Source organism: Colossoma macropomum, unplaced genomic scaffold (genome assembly GCF_904425465.1).
Source record: "Colossoma macropomum unplaced genomic scaffold, Colossoma_macropomum, whole genome shotgun sequence".
Lineage (NCBI taxonomy): Eukaryota > Metazoa > Chordata > Actinopteri > Characiformes > Serrasalmidae > Colossoma > Colossoma macropomum.
In genome coordinates, this window is record NW_023494795.1 from 35,661,501 (window position 1) to 35,679,114 (window position 17,614).

Consider the following 17,614-nt stretch of genomic DNA (forward strand, 5'->3'; position numbering starts at 1 on the left):
TCTAACGAAAAGCTGCAAGCTGAAGTAGCATTTTAGGCAGCCAGCTGAATAAATCCTCACAGCGGTTAGCCTGATTTAGCACGACAGCGGCGCGCTTTTGGTTAAGATTGTCATTTTACACACGCTAGAAACGAAGAGACTGGGTCGTAATGGCGTGAGAGGAGTTTATAAACCGGGTTAAAATAGCTGCGTTTTGTTCCGTTGGTCTGGTTATTTGTGAAGGAAAAGTCCGAGGATGCGGGGGTTGACACTGCAGATATTTTGTGACAAAGCTTTTCGCTCACCAGCTGTTGGACAAAAGTCACACAGGGTCTGAAATAATCCGCCAGTATGGAGTTGGCTGGTCGTTCAGAGAGAGAAAGAGAGAGCACTGCATACAGAGCTAAAGCGCAACTAAACACAGGCTGCGTCCAAAACCGCATAACTGCTGAACTACACATACTCCTCTAACGAACGGACTTCTAGTGGAGGTGTACTAGTTTTTGCATACTAATTAAATTGGTAGTATGTGGTTCTGCACGCAGCACCGGTTTTTCGCTGCTGAAGGGGAGGGGAGCGTTTCCAAACTAAAAACACAGAAGGGGGATTTTTCCTCCTGTCTTTCTGCTCTTACTCGCTGCAGACTGATGGGGAAAAATAATGTAGCTCAGGTTAATCGCTTTATAAACGGCTCTAATCGGGAATGTAGCGCGGGGAGGTTTCCGTACCAGCCTCTCTACCTGACCAAACCGAAATCCCGCGCGACCCTCCGTTTAATTAGATCCCCTGAGGTGTGGGTATTTAGCTTTCTGATAATGTATTTAGCTCTTTCCGGGGACCAAATATCCCCAAGATGGTGGAAAGTATGAACATTTTGACGTTATAGGGGGAGTAAATTTGGCTGTACTCCCCATGAGTAGTTATGTATGTATGTATGTATTTATGAATCAATCAGTCAGTCATTCAAAGATTACAGCTTTATTTGAACTATAAAAAATGGCACATTTCTTTTTCGGTACCTGAGGTTTAGAGGAGGGTTGGGTTAGCTAGGCTGTAGCAGAAGTCGTCAGTGGAAATACCCCACAAAGACAGCAATACAAACGCAAATACGCGTGCGTGTGTGTGTTTATGTGTAGGGGGAGTTGAAGCCGGAATCGGTGACGGCGCGCGGAGCGGAAAAGCGGGAAAAGGAACCCGGACAGTGTGTGGAGCTAACCGCGGGGAGATGAGAGACTGAGGTAAAGTAGAGAGGCTAAGTTTAAGATTGATGCTGCGTGCGCGCGAGTGTGTCTGTTTGTGTGAACTGAGGATCGCACGTGCTTGCGCGAGACCAGGCTCGAGCGCGACAAGTTGACGAACCGGAGCAGGACGAAGAGCTCGCGGCTGGTGCTGCTCACCGGCTGGATGTTATGGCTGAGAAATAGGCTGTTTAACACTGTTAAGGTATTTGAATGTATACTGATTGTTAGGGCTGGGCGATATGACGATACTATCATTATCCTTATAAATAAATGTTACAGTATGCTTCTCTGAGCATATCGTGGATATCGTCAAGACTTAAAGAGCGCTGACTACATGTTTCATTACAACGTCATGCTTCGTTACAGCATGTTCATTACAACGACATTTAATCCGGTTTAATTGGATTTAGCGCAGTGAAGTTTGTAAAACATTAAATAATCAGTGTATTATTATTATTATTATTATTATTATTATTATCGTTATTGTCATTTTTATATGTGGCATTACAACAATAATATTGAGATGCATATCATGTATCGCGAAAACTTCTGAAGTATCGTGATATTACATTTTTTCCATATCACCCACCTTTACTAAATGTTATGAATATGTTTGTGTTATGCAGAGTGGATTCAGATATCAGATATTAAGGGCCACTTGGATAAACTCCTGTGTTCTAATTTTAGCTGAAGCTCTGATGCTTCCTTGTGTATGAGCTGTTATAAATTCTGTTCACTTACTGTAAAAACTGTAACCAAAGCAATACTTGTTGCAGGCTAATATGGAATATCTTGGAATTTATTATAGTAGGAAATTGGGTATTATATACAGGGCCTGTGACTGGCAAGTCTCAAAATATCTAATGCCTGAATTCACTTTAGTTCAAAGACCTTTTTTAATGTCCAATATTCAACAACAAGGTATACCTTGATATTTAATACACAACATTGTGATCCTGGTCGCTTTGAAATACTGACACTGCATTTTAGACATTTTCAAGTAGCTCTTGTTTCACAAGTTCCCACTATGCTCTCACATTGTGATTCCATGCTATATTTGATGTTTATAGCTGTTTTAGAATCTTCACAGCTCATGGTAGAGGTTGCAGTGCTGTACAGATGTGCTAGCTGGAGTACCAAGTCAACCATCCAAACCCGAAAAAAAAATAGGGGGGACATGAATGAAGACTGCTGTTCCTTTTATACAGAGTGCCATCAAGGAAGTTTTTTCAAAGATAAAAACCCCCAGAAAGTAAAAGCTCCAGCACATTACTGCTTTTAAAATGACATTCTGAATACTCCATGTATGTAGGTGTATTATCTTATACATATATATTTTTCTTAATGCAGTGACAAACGATTAGGCAATTATCGTGGTGTTAAATTTTTTAATCGGGGCACGTCTAATTTATATGCTAATCTCAGACTTGGACTGATGTTGAGAGTTTTAAGCGTATATTAGGACTCCCTCTGCGAGGCACCAGTTGCTGCTGTCTGCTCCAAAACTTAAGAGGACCCACATCATAGAAAACTGAATTCTCCTGGCTTAGTTGAAATAAAAGAGCCTGATGTATGTTCACACAGTCCAGCTAAGCCAGTTTTGAATAAACTGTTTTCATGATGTCACAAAAACCAACACATTTATATATTTCCGCCTGTTTAGCCTACAGCAATTTAACTCCACCCACCAAGGTTATAAAATGTTTTTCACCCTGGAGTGCTTTTTGAATTAGGCACAGTAAGAATCAGCCAGTCAGAATGGAGGTCATGTGCAGTCGTGTGCAAAAGTTTTAACACCCCTGGTCAGATTACATTTTGTTGATTTTCCATAATCTTTGGTCAGACCACAATTTAGGTTTTATTTTTTTCCTATATGTTAAATTCAGCAAATCTACAGTAATTGTGCAGTAGTGTCTTCTGTAGAGGATATTTATTTTTTTCACTTAGAAAATCAACAAAACTTGCCATGTGACCAGGGGTGACAATACGACTGTACGTATATCAGTCTTAAAAGCATAGTAACACAAACAGCCTCTTTTATTCTAAAGGATAAAGATAGGCTGATAAATAAATTGGTCATGTAACATAAAGCCACATAAATAAATATGTGGACCTCGGTGATAAAATACAAGAAAATATAGTATATATGCCCTTAAAAATAATAAATAATGGCCATTTTGTATGTGATATGTGTGAGAAACAGATGTGTTAAGACTTACATGAATAAGTATAATCAGTGAGGTTGTTTTTGTGTAGAAAGCTGTGAACTCTCTCGGGACAGTACATGCCCCACCTGCACTGCTGCATTTGCCTCGTCAACAATTCCCAGTGTGACGCGTAGGCCTCTGCTCACGGCTGGCAGAAACCATTGTGAGGAGGGCATAAGACATGCTTTTCAGACTATGGTGCTTAAACACACTCGCTGAGAGACTTTGGTAATTTTCAAGGTAACTTTGTTTCACAGGAATGTGGCATCCAAAACAATACTGCGTGGTGATGATTCAATATGGAGATGTCTTTGGTGAGGAGTGAGGCTGAGTGTGGCCAAAATAGTGCCCATTAGATAGAGATCAGCATTCTGTGTTCATTTTGTCTTGCTTGCGCACACACACACTGTGCAGTGGGGTGTGTGAAGAGACCCTCAGGCAGCTTGCCAGAGTGTATAAGGGGATACGCAAAGTCTTTATTATTGGACCAAACAAGCCACTAGAGATGGGATGTGTTGTGTTTACAAGGTTTGGAAAACAAGCCCTAGTCATGAGGTGCTCTTGAGCCATCCAAAAACAAGATTAAATGTTTATAGTTATAGTACGCACCATATGGGTAAGGACCACTGTCCCTCCAAGAGGAGGGGTAAATAATTAACTCCTATTGACCTTCAGGCCTGTTCTCTGATAACAACGGTATGAGTGAATCTCACACTGTTCTCCAGTCTGGAAATACTCCTGAAACATCATGTCTGGGCCAAGGAGTGGGTAATTGTGTGCGAGGCTAGTGAGCTTCTTCATGTGTACTGGAAAATATGTAAATTCTGAAAGCCCTGATTGGGACTGGAAGAAGTGGGGACATTTTGATCGTATTGCATTTACTGACCACTTTACTAGATGCACCTACCTTGCTGGTACACTTTCTAAGTGTACAGTTGGAGATTTACAGCACATCTTTTATTATGCACAGTTTGTGTGGGTTATCTTCTAGCCCTTAATTGGTGGTCAGTTTCTGACCACAGGATTGCTGTTTTGGCTGAAGCTCTTACCCAGAGGAGCTTACAGTTTAAACATGTTACAGAGAAGAACAGGTGAATGTAGTGTTAGGAGTCTTGCCCAAGGATTTGCATTTGCAAGCCCCAGTCTGCCACATGGACCAAAGTGGTGGTATTCACTGTGCTTTATAGAGCTGACTGATTTTATTGTTTTTATATCGAAATTGCTATCTCAAAGAGTTTTCAAACGTGAGAGATTTTAATTGTAACTGTATCCTACATTTTTTTTTAAGTTTTAACTGTAGCCTAATAATGCAGAACTTACTGGCAATCTGGCAAATTACATTCAATGCTCAAGCCTCAAGTATTGAAACAATGAATGTGTTGATGTTCTTGGCAAAAAAGGCTACAGTGTTTAAATTTCATTTGCAATATTGGTCAGAAAATTTGAAATTAGACATTTTCCCTAAATCGTTCAGTCCTACTGCTATTCTAACCAAGTAGTGGTTGTATATTTTTTGGTTTGGTGGACTGTCTGTTCAGTGGTGGTGATATAGTGGTCTCTTTCCATTGATAGATGGTGTAGAGAGGGGTAAGGACCACTATAGGACCACCACTTACCAGATACTATTTTGGATGGTGGAGGATTCTCAGCACAGCAGTGATACCAAAATGGTAGTGGCATATTATTGTGTGTTACACTGACATGACTTTATCATTGCTGGGTTTTTTAAACATTGTGCACACTTACTATACAATATATTAGACACACCTACCTTGTTAGATACTATAGCTCATTTTTTCATGCCCAGTTTGTGCCAGTCATCCTGTAGGCCAAGGGTCATCAACTGGCGGACTGTGGTCTGAAGTATTTAATTGGGCCAAATCAAGCACTTAAAAAAAATTGAGTCTCTTCAGAGTTCATGACATTAGTTAAAAGTAGAGATGTTAAGATCCCTGCAAAACAAAACAATCACTTCAAATGAACAAACTGGCAAAATTCAGTTTTAAAGATGATTTAAGCCAATGGCCAAACAATTTTAAAATGCTCATTAGATTATGAAGGTAAAATACAACAGTTTATCAAAATATATTTGAGGTGTCTTATTTTATTAATTGGCTGAACTGTTCATTAGTCATTGAGCAATTATGTAATCACTAACCACTGGTAACCATTTGCTATTCACTTATATCGGTTTGTTTACCTTTGTAAGCAAAAAACATGATCTAACTTGACCATCACAATGTTTAGCAGAATAGCTCTGCTGTAGGCCTTTGTCAATGGTCAGTTTTTGCCCAAAGGACCACTGTTGGCTAGATATTTTGGGTTGGTGGACTGTTTGCATCTGAGCAGTGATGCTGAAGAGCTTACAAACACCAGCAACACTGCTGTGTTTTATAGACTGGTACACAAATACTATGTCAGTGTCACTGCTGGGCTGAGAATGGTCCACCACCCAAATAATCCTCAAATAGTCCTCTGGTTATCCCTTTCTGTTAATGAATGTGGTAGAGGGCAGCTGACGAATTGGGCAGCAGTCAGTAATTGTATACCTATAAAGAGCACATAGGTGCACCACATATGGTGTGTGTGCCTGATATTCCATGGGGTGTCTCTGTTAATTTGTATACTGTCTGTATGGGGGAAGGGATATCTGATAAAATAGCCTATACGTGTAGGGACAAGGTACCTGATAACCTAAGACACTGTAGGATCATTCAAAAGATTTGTGCCATGTTCACCATTGTTGAACTATGCATTGACTTAATCTAGACTGGCAGTCAGATTTGATTATTTTGTTCATGTGCAATATGTTCCCAGTTATTACCGGCATTCAGCCACATCTTTTCAGTTCCAGTTTGTACAGTTGTATGCAAAAGTTTGATCACCCTCAGTCAAATTACATGTTTTGCTGATATTGAAGTGAAAATATCCTTTACAGGGAGCAGTTTGTACAGTTGTATGCAAAAGTTTGATCACTCCCAGTCAAATTACATGCTTTGCTGATATTGAAGTGAAACTTCTACGGGGAACAGACTTAGATAATGCATTTTTGTGCAAATTTTAGAGCAGAAGTTCTATATATGTGGAACATATTTCACCCCAAAAAATTAAACCTAAAGTAAAAAATGTGCCATCACTTTTGCACAGGTCACATTTTATGTTTTATTTTTTCACCGATATGTAAAATTCAGGAAATAAACAGCAATTGTGCATAAAATGTGCAGAAGTGTTCTCTCTATAGGATCTGTGATTTCAAATTCATTAAAAAAAAACAAAAAAAAACCTTTGTAATTTGACCAGGGATGCCCAAAGTTTTGCATATGACTATATAACCCACTTAATAATTTCAGCATTCATATGCACACAGCTCATAAATCCCATCTGGAGAATAAACAATCACATTCGAACGTTACAGCCTTGGTTGTGACTTGAACACCAAGTCTTGAACTGTCATCGCTTGTTTGATGGTCTACTACCAATAAACAGGTGTTAGTCAGTAACTCTGGGTGTTCATAAGTACTTAATAATTATGAATGCTCTCGCGCTTTGGTGCTAGTAGATGTTAAGATATGCATATTTGAATATGGCTGCTGTCCATATAGAAATTCAAATGTCTTGAGCTGGCACCTTGTCAGTTGCGCTTTAAACAGCAATCCAGTCTTTTATCAGCTTTTTACAGCAGAGTGTCTGTTGGAGTAGACAAAGTAGGCTTTGATAAAAGCAGTTGCGTCCAATCAACACGAGCCACATCGGGCAGAATAGATTGTTCCCGACTAATAGCTTTGGCCTCATATTTGCATCGGGCAGAGGACAAAAATACATTTAGGAACGTTAGCAGGGCTGTGGAGGACCCAGGTCTGCTTCTGATTAGCTTGGGGTGTTGTTTTTATTTTGAGCAAATGGGGGGAAGCGGAATGTAGTTGAGTGGCCTGCAAATGCTCATGAGGACCATGTGCTTTTTCATCTCCATAAAGTGACCACATTAATTCAGAACTGTTAATCCTGTACAATAAATGTGAGGGCACTGTTTTTATACTGTATGCTGTTTGAATGAGCGCAGAGGCACTCCGTCATTTACATGTACATTGTTTGGTGTGATACATTTGTATTGCAGCAGGGAATTCCAGAGCAATTTGCAGCGTGCAATTTGCAGTACTGTGCAAAGGTCAGAGACCACTTTTCATTTATTTCATTCATGTATCATGGGAAAGCAGAAAACATGTATTTAATAGAAACTTACATAGAAGTTTCAACAACTAAATATAATAATTCTTCAGTATGTATTGTGTCCACGCTTTGCCTTTAATTACACTCTCCATACTTTTTAGGAGATTTTTTCAAAGAAATTCTGCAGGAATATTTCTCCACACCCAAAGTTCAGTCTTAGAAGTTGGTTGCGTAATCCCAAACACATTCGGTGATTGTGAGGTCTGGGGTGGACAGTCCATTGTTCTGAGAAGACCAAGAGCTTCTTTGTTTGGCTTGCTAATGTTCTTTTTTTTTGTCTTTCTTTTTCTCAGTTACAGCTTCTTGACAAATACACATCCTTTCAGACTCATAGCCTTGAGTTGTCTTTCTTTTTATTAGATTTAAAGAAAGAATGAGGTTGATTTTCTCCTCTCTCAAAGATGAAAGCTTTTTTTGGGAGTTCCATTTTCTCCAATTTTGGAAACTTATTTTTTATTTTCCTTGACTTTCCCCTTCACTATGCATTATCTTATATTTCCTCGGAAATAATCTCCTGACAATTTAACAAGTTATTTAATAACTAATTTAATAGAAATTAGAAATTAGAATTAGATTAGAAATTTAATAACTAACTAAATATTTAATGGCCATTTTGACTTGAAATTAGAAATTAGTGGTCTCTGACTTTTGCACCACATTTTTTATAGAATGCCTTATATTAAACCTATGGGTTACCTAAGTGAGTCCATACTGTTTAGGCTGTTTTGGACTACTGAATAAGAGTGTAAATCTGTGACCTCACAACATTTTACTTAAATTACGATTCTTTAGGAAATGATTCAGTACATCATGAAATCTCAGATTCCACCATTGTTTACGATGTCACTACGTAGCTATGTACACATTGGTCAAATGTGGACAATAAAAGCAAAAACAGTAAAATGATTTTTATTAGGCAACAATATGGGAATTCTGGGCTGATGCCAGTATGTGATATTTTTCATGTGCATATCTTTTGATGCAGATGTACACCCATTTAGAAAATGGAGAAATTAGAATCTACCTAGATTGCAGAGTAATGTAACTTTTATCTGTACAGGGTTACAAAACCAGTAAAATCAATAAAATTAAAGTTTTACATCAGTGGCCCAGCATCACCTAAACATTCTGCTTTTCCAGAGGAAAAAAGTGCCAGTTTAAAATATCAGTCTAGTCTAAAATCCTCCACAAAGAACACACTTCTGCACATTTTAATGCAGATTTACTGTTTATTTGCTGAATTTAACATATTGGAACACAAAATAAAACATACAAAATGTGGCTTGTGCAGAAGTTATGGCACAATTTATATTTTATGTTTATTTGTTTTCAGCAAATAAATAGAAATGATGCTAGAACATTTCCAAAATAATGCCATATTTAAGTTTGTTCTCTGTTGAAAATGTGTCAACTTGTTTTCTTTTAGAAAATCAACAAAATCAACAACAGTTTGATCAGGAGTATTTAAACATTTGCATACTTTTTGACTGGCTCTATAATTGACGCTGTATTTATTAATCACCATGTTCAGATCGATGCCTCACAATGACCCAGAGTGTATTCTCTCCTATTCATCTGCTCTTCACACCATTTGGCTTTGGAAGTTATTCTTTCGTTTCTCCTTTCATCCAGGCGTCTTCCTTTTTGGACTGTTTCCTCGACGCTGCACCAGCTCCCTCTGGCTGTTAATATTCTGTAGCTGTGTTCTGCCTGTCCCACCACTGTCTGCCAATTCGTCATCCATCTCTTATGGAATATAACCCTGCCCCCCTTGGGGTGTGCATTTTGTGTCTGTATGTATGAGAGTGTGTGTGTGTGTGTGTGTGTGTGTGTGTCAAGTGCAATAGGGTGCGTGGGCTGTGGTGGATTTTAACGTTTAAATTTGGAGCATGTCAGTGCCTGTTTCCCCTCAGTCTCTGCTGAAGTGTCGTCTTGAGAGGAGCCCACCCCCACTCTGTTTACACAGAGCAAGGGCAAATGGAAATAAACACGTTCAAATATACATAAACATCAATAACACTGACAGACTGTGGTCCTTGCTAAAAGAATTAAAGAGAAGGGCAGACGGGGTATGAAAACTTTATACACCTGCGGCAGCATCTCACAGCGCTTTGATTTATCCTAGTCCAACCAGTAGAAAAAGATCAAATGTGGTGGCCTTTTTCTTCATAGTGCTGCGTACAGGCTTGTGTTTTGCAGTGTTTGGATTTTCGCACTCTTAGGATTTCCAGTGTTGTAAGCTTTTTAGATGCGAGACCATTTTTGCATGACTAGCCATGCATGTTATAAGCCTCAGATACAGACACGTAACCATGGATTGGGCTGTACCTGTTCAATCAAATAGGTAAAGAATATTTATTAATTTGTCAATATTTAATGTTTTCTGCGAATGATGTCACTGTATTATGGCCAATCAAACCATTATGCTCTCCACCAAGCTCCACCTTTTTTCTCAGCCCTCCAATCACTGCTTAGCAACTGTTGTTATCGTTGCCTCAAGCCTTCAGTTCATTTTGAGTGTGGCAGTGTTTGAATTTGAAGCTTCATTTACGCTTAAAAGATGTAACTGGGGGCGAGTGAGGTCACGTCCTATAGAGTTTGTCATTTTCTGCACATCCTAAGCCAAAAGTGAAGTTACAATGCTCTTTTTCTACAAAGGCTGAAATGGGCTTTGTAACAACATCAAAGCAAACTTATAATGCTCCTTCAATGCATCGAGTCATCAAAGAACAGACATAAATGGGCCACAAATATGCTTTTACCTACGAGGATTAGATTTAGGTTTTTAAGTTTGCAGTGTCCCTCATCTTTGCATATATCAGCTGTCTGATTTTATCTCAATCATGGCTTCTTCTTTTTGTCCATAAGCTGTGCCAGTATGCTTTAGCCTAAGATGATTAGGTTCATGTTTTTTAAGTTTGCTGTGTTGTTTTTCCTCATGTTTGCACATCTCAGCTGTCCAATTTTACCAAACATGCATGGTTGGTTGTGTTTGTGAATCGTGCATTCTGATTGATTGCTATGTATTACCATATGGCATACGTGTTGGAATACATAGGGTGATGACTGCACAGCTGTCAGGAATAGGCTACAGCCTGATGTTATGACATTGCAATACATTAGTGCATTTGTTTGGATATTATATCTACCAAGATGGCCTACATACTTTTTCCAGAGGCCTACCTTAAAATATGTTTCTGCCTATGCCACTGCTCAGGTGCTATATTCAGATAAATGTCTTTTATTGTGGTATACATGTAATGTGTGGTATAACTGCCATACTGGTGAGTAGGAGTTGACCTTGATTTGAATTGAATGTGTTTCTGTAGGAAACAAATCAACGCATTATGAAATCTCACATTTCAGTTTGATCAGACTTATTAATAAAAACACTCTGAATTAACAGCTGTGACTTGAGGAACTATTTACCAAATTACCAAAGCAAAAAAATCAAAACAAAGAATACACTAAGAGCTTGTTGTGCTAAGCCTTTGCACCAGTTTCAGGAGCAGATTTGACACATTCTGCCAACTGCTGCAAGAGCCTAATCACACAGTTTATGGGTCTTGTGCAAGGAAAAATCCAATATGAATCTGAGGCAAGACTGTGCTACTGAATTTTGAGCAAATAGCGCTGGCCCGTGGATTTTTCTCCACCTCATAAAACCAGGTGTAAATTAGTGGTAATTTCTCAAAGGCATGTTGTTGGGAGACTTCCTTTGACAATGGCAGCAGACACAGCGGCTAGACGGAGGCACACACCTCGAACATGTGCTGAAAGAATGTTTAACAACAGAATAACACTGGTTGAGCTCTCAGGGCCAGATGTAAATATGTGAGAAGGCGGAGGGCAAAATCTGCCTTGATTAGGCTGCAATATGTGCTCACAGTCTGTGTTTAAACCAGAGTAGAATTACACCCCTTTTCTGTGTTTTGGTGGGATCTTAATTTATTGGTACTGCTGTTTCTTTATTGATCAATTTTCTCTTAATTTCAAGGATGCTTGCAAACAAAATGTGAGTTGGATGTATTGGGTTGGGCCAAATTAATGTACGTAAAAGAACACAGTAAATGCATTCATTGAGACATCATGGGACTTATGAAAACTAAAATGTGGACATGTCACATATGTGATTTATTTGAAATTAGCCATGTTCAAATGTGGGGCATATATTTCGGTCATATATGAATATACAAACACAATATATGATGGAAAACACTGTTCACATATGGATGGCATATATTACTCGTATATGCTTGCTTCATTTTATTATTTACAATTAATATACAAACTACATAACTAAACTCTAGAAACATGCACATTGTATGGTATGTAATAAAATAATGAAAACAAGACATCAATGGAAAATATTGTTCCCTGGCAAATTTAAATATTGTAAAAATAAATAAAATTATTATTAAGCAGATAACATAGTAACATATATTGGGTGTGTTGGGTTGGGGCACTGTATATGTTGTACTGGGATGTATAACATATAGTGTGCTGAGATTAATTCAATCATGTATCAGACATATATATATATGTATGATCCATGTATTATGCATATAGGATTATAAAAATATGCAACATATTTGTAAATATTTTTTTAATATGCATACACGGCCATATACCAGATTTCTACGAGGGTAGCTAATTTTTATGTTTTAGCATGTATGCTAGCAGAATGCTGAAAAATGCAGACAGTACGCTTTTGTATGTGTGCATGCAGTATGGATGCAACAGTACAACCAGTATTAGCTTATTAGTAACAGATCACATGCCATTCCAATTTTCTATGATAGTAGTACATTGTACAGTCCATCCATTACATCAGTAATAAACTGGGTATGCCAACTGCTGATGTCAGTTGCGAATGACACAGATGGGTGGGGCAACAGCCTCCTCTTAAAAGGACTGACTAAAATGTATGTCAGTCAAAGTTTTGTTAACTGTTTGGATGTGGGGAGAAGTTAGGTCCATTCAAATCTCAGCTGCATTATTAAATAGTGCTAAATTCACCAAAAGCCGCCCAAATTGGCCAAATCTGGCAAGTTCCCACCAGAGATCCCCAACAAATCCAGCCAGACAGAGTGTGAGATGACCAGTCATCACTTAGGTCCCCAGCTCCTGTCAAGCTTTATCAGTGAAAACACACAAGCCCATTGTGGGAATGACCTTCCCCACTCCAACTCTCTGTACCAGCAACAGAGAAGGCTTTTAGCTTTCTCTCCTTTGTACACAGCTCTCAGATAAGACACAGCACCTAATGTCTTTGAGTAAACTGGGGTAATTGAGAAACGTTCTCCTGAATATGGGGACAGCTGTAGCCTAGCAGTCTATGGGAAAAGGTGAGAAGTTTAATGGTGGACGAACCTAACTATACGTGATCCGTTATACTAACAATGCACTCTTAGTTCAGTGTGAGTTTAGACAACACCACAGCTTTTTTCTTTCTTTAGAGGTCCCTCTCCTTTTCTTCCAATGTAATGCATGTGCATTCACCCACTCACCATCCAGAGAGCTCTAATACCAAATGTATCCCGTCTTGCGGCTGTTTTTCGCTTATAAGGACATAATCAAAACCTTGTGTCTGAGCTTTGGTGAGGGGCCCGCGCTGTTTCATTAAGTCAAATCCCTGCCTTCTACTCTTTATTGGTTTTCATGAATTCAGGTTTCAGCGAGTCAGGTGGCGATTCCTTTTATGGCATTTCTGGACTTTCATAATTTCTTTATATATGCTTTGGGACTGTTGTGTGGAATGCACAGTTAACCTTCTTTTTGATGTTACGTAAAGTATGAGTCACTACACCAAATAAATGTGCAAAAAAGTGCAGAGTAAGCAGTGTAACCCTGAAACGCATACAGTGTGATATTTAAAAAAAAAAAAAACCCTTAAAGGGGAATTCCATAGATGTTTCAAAAAATTCTTTATAATTCCATCTTTGAGGTGGAAACAAAGTCATTCAGAGTGGTTTGATGTGAAATAGTGCATTGTAAAAACTTACTGATTTAGACTTCTTCACAGTGGTGGTAATGGGAAACAAGAGTCACAATGTTTACCACACATATATAGACATTTTATTTACTATCCAAAGCATGCAGATAACCTACAAATGTTAATGATGATAGAACAGTGTAAATCTGAAAAAAGAAGGTTTCTTCTAATTATAACGCCTTATAATAAAAATATGTTTTAGGCCGTAACAAAACATATCTCAAAACTACAACCTCAGTTCTAAAAAAGTTGGGACGCTGTGTCAAATGTAAATAAATAAATAAATAAACAGAATGCAAAGATTTGCAAATCTCACAGACCCATATTTTATTCACAGTAGAACATAGAACACATATCAGATGTTGAAAGTGACACATTTTACCATTTCATGAAAAACATTAACTCATTTAGAACTTGATGGCAGCAACGCGTCTCAAAAAAGTTGGGACAGAAGCAACAAAAGGCTGGAAAAGTGGTACTAATAAAAAAAACAGCTGGAGGAGCAATTTGCAAGTAACTCACAAGACTGGGTATAAAAAGAGCATTTTAGAGTCTCTCAGAAGCAAAGATGGGTAGAAGTTCACCAATCTGTGAAAAACAGCATCTAAAAATTGTCAAACCATTTCAGAAAAATGTTCCTCAACATAAAATAGCGAAAACTTTGGAAATCCCACCATCTATAGTACATAATATCATCAAAAGATGCAGAGAATCTGGAGAAATCCCTGTATACAAGGGACAAGGCCGATGGTCAATATTGGATGCTTGTGATCTTCGGGCCCTCAGGCGGCACTGCATTAAAAACAGGCAGGATTCTGTACTGGAAATCATTGCATTGGCTCAGGAACACTTCCAGAAATCATTGTCTGTGAGCACAGTTCGCTGTGCAGTCCACAAATGCAAGTTAAAGCTGTATCATGCAAAGAAGAAGCCAAATGTGAGCACGATCTAGAAACGCTGCCGTCTTCTATGGGTCAAAGCTCATTTAAAATGGACTAAGGCCAAATGGAAAACTGCTCTGTGGTCAGATGAATCAAAATTTGAAATTCTTTTTGGAGACCACGAACGCCATGTTCTGCGGACTCAAGAGGAGAGGGACCATCCAGCTTATTATCAGCGGACAGTTCAAAAGCCTGCCTCTCTGGTGGTATGGGGTGCCTATGGCGTGGGTAGCTTATACATCTGGAACAGCACAATCAATGCTCAACAGTATATAGAGGTTTTAGAGAGGCATATGCTCCCATCTAGACACCATCTCTTTCAGGGAAGACCTTGCATATTTCAGCAAGACAGTGTTCTACCACATACTGCAAACACCAGCAGTTGTTCTCCTCACTTCCCAGTTGTTTTTTTTGTTTTTTTTTTTGAGATGCGTTGCTGCCATCAAGTTCTAAATGAGTTAGTATTTTTCACAAAATGGTAAAATGTCTCACTTTTAACATCTGTGTTATATGTTCTATTGTGAATAAAATATGGGTCTATATAATTTGCAACTCATTGCATTCTGCTTTTATTTACATTTATTTACATTTGACACAGTGTCCCAACTTTTTTAGAATTGGGGTTGTATTATAAAACAGTGCCTTTGATGACTTTAATGCCTCTAAAAGCTTCCTCACAGCAAGTTTGTACATTAAATGCTTACTAACATGCTGCCTAGTGCCTGAGACATTGTTTTTTGATAGTTGTGCAATATCTATTCAAAAATTGATTTATGGTGGCAGGGTACATGCATGATGTCGTAAGGCAAAAATAATAAACAATAACATATAAAACTCAGGAGACGTGTAAGTTTACTGGTCATTTTGGATCAGGACCACTCTGAATTAATCCATCTACATCTTAACCTTTTAATTATGCAGAAATTTCGAAATGACTTTTAAAGACTAAGCTAATATGATTATATAAGTTTGAAGACGTTTACATTTAAATTTTGTGAGGATGTATGTTTTAGTTCTCCAAAATGGTAATGGAATGGCATGGATATTGGCACAGAGGTTTGGCTTCGGTATTTGGCACAGAGACACTGACGGTGCTCTGAATGGAAGAGGAAGATGTTGATGGAAGGGAAGACAAGAGAAGAAGAGCCTTGTCCACTTTTTCTTATTTAGTCTGCAGAAAAATGGGCTTTACCCCGCAGGGCAAACTGTTTAGACTTGGCTGTACAATGGCCCTTTTGTGGAGCGCAGTTGTCTCATTTGCATGCAATTTTATGAATCAGTTGGTCATTCAGGTGAAAGCATTGTTCCATTGCGCTGTTGTGTTGAGGTGGAGAGGAGCAATTAGCTTTAGGAAATAGTTAATTAACAGGTTATGATAGGATGGAAATGGACTGCTCTGAGGCACTGGCAAATTCATCATAGCTTTTAATTGGTTTGTCTTTAGTTTAAGGGTGAATAATTATACATGGATCATTCCACAGAGCTGGTTCAAAGTCAGAGTTGATAACACATTTTGGACTTTTAACTGACTTGGACTGACTTAGACTAAAATCCATTTGTTTTGAGTGACCCTATGTGTTATTTATGTTTATTTTATTAAAACAAATGATTAAACATTGCATTTTGTCACTACTAATATAATAATGACACCTCCAAAACATTACCAGATGTTTCAGCAGTGAGTTGTGGTAGTGACAGTTTAACTAATTTTAAGTGTAGCTCAAAAATGCTAGCCAGTACATGACTAACAAATACAGCTTTGGACAGTTGTACACACACAAATTCTTGATATTTTTTAGTGAAACACAAAAAAGTTGCAGAAAATCTGTTTAAGGTGTGACAATTTTTGAGGGTTACAAGGGTTGCAAAGGTTATAAAACGTTTTTCGGAAAATTAAACGTTAAAAATTAAATGATAAATGTAGATTTCACTTTCATTTAAAAATATCAAAAAGGTCTTTTGAAAAAAACAACTTTTAATGCCATTTAATGCCAATTAATGCCATGGGTTTGAATAGATCATAACATAACCCTGGAAGAATACTTTGTTACTTGGAAAACTGTTACTTGGAAACAGTTGTCATGCATTGAAATGATTCGTTAACACTCCAGTTTTATTTCTCATCTTAAGTCGAGTGGCACTGCATTGTAATATGTTGATATTGAGATTTTCTGTCACTGGTGGGATGTTTAAAATCAGATTTTTCTGCCTTCCTCAGTGTAATGTTTGGGCTGGAGCGTGTGTTGCCGAGGGAATGAGACTGCGTGGCAGGGATCTGGAGGATTCCGCCGTCTCCTGGATACCAAACGTCCTCGGCGTGCAGAGCGTCAGGCTCCGCCTTCGCCTTGATCGCCGTGACGACAGGGGGAGGAGCCTCTGGCAGTTGGTGGATCTGGACGAAGAGGCAGCGCCGAATGGCCAGAGGTTGCGGGACAGGACACCGCCCACCTGTTCACAGAGTAAGACCCTGCATTATAGTCCAGTGTTTCAGAATGGAGTAGCCCTGTCCTGCACATTTTAGTGTTTTCTCTGCTCTAAAACACCTGATCCAACCAATCAGCTCAATAATAAGCTCTTGCAGTGGGTGTTTTAGAGCAGGAAAACAATGTGCAGAACAGGACCAGGGTTAGAAACCACTGCTATTTTTGGTCAGTTGGGTATGCAAGGCTTCTTTCCCCATTGTGTCAGATGCTATGCAGTTACAGAGCTAATGTTTGGTTCCTTTGGCAGACTGCATGGCTGTAAAAAGGCGTCAAAGGTAATTATTCACTTTGTCGATACTGGGGATATTAAAATCAGTGAATCATAATAATTATTAATAAAGTATGCACTCATTTTTTTGGCCGAAATAAAATTCTCGGACTATCTAAAAGTGTAAAAAGCGTGTTGTTGTTTTACATTGTACCACAATAATTAAATCAAATAAAATTGAATCGTATTCAAAGTTGAGATTTTATGATCTGATTGGTCGCAGCTCATTGAGACGTTCTGTTCCAATATCCAAAAATTGCAAAAATTCATATC

The 17,614-nt window shown here is 38.4% G+C and overlaps 1 protein-coding gene across 3 annotated transcripts in view; it reads left to right on the top strand.

Moving 5' to 3' along the window:
* The first annotated feature begins 1,110 nt into the window (after positions 1 to 1,110).
* scml4 (Scm polycomb group protein like 4) overlaps positions 1,111 to 17,614 on the top strand; it is a 61,647-nt gene continuing 45,143 nt past the window's right edge. For 2 of the 3 annotated variants that reach the window (XM_036582320.1, XM_036582321.1), the window contains exons 1-2: positions 1,233 to 1,422; positions 16,809 to 17,049. In XM_036582320.1, coding sequence (XP_036438213.1) covers positions 1,384 to 1,422; positions 16,809 to 17,049 — 280 coding nt within the window. In that variant the 5' untranslated portion in view covers positions 1,233 to 1,383. The other variant, XM_036582322.1, reaches the window with a different exon arrangement.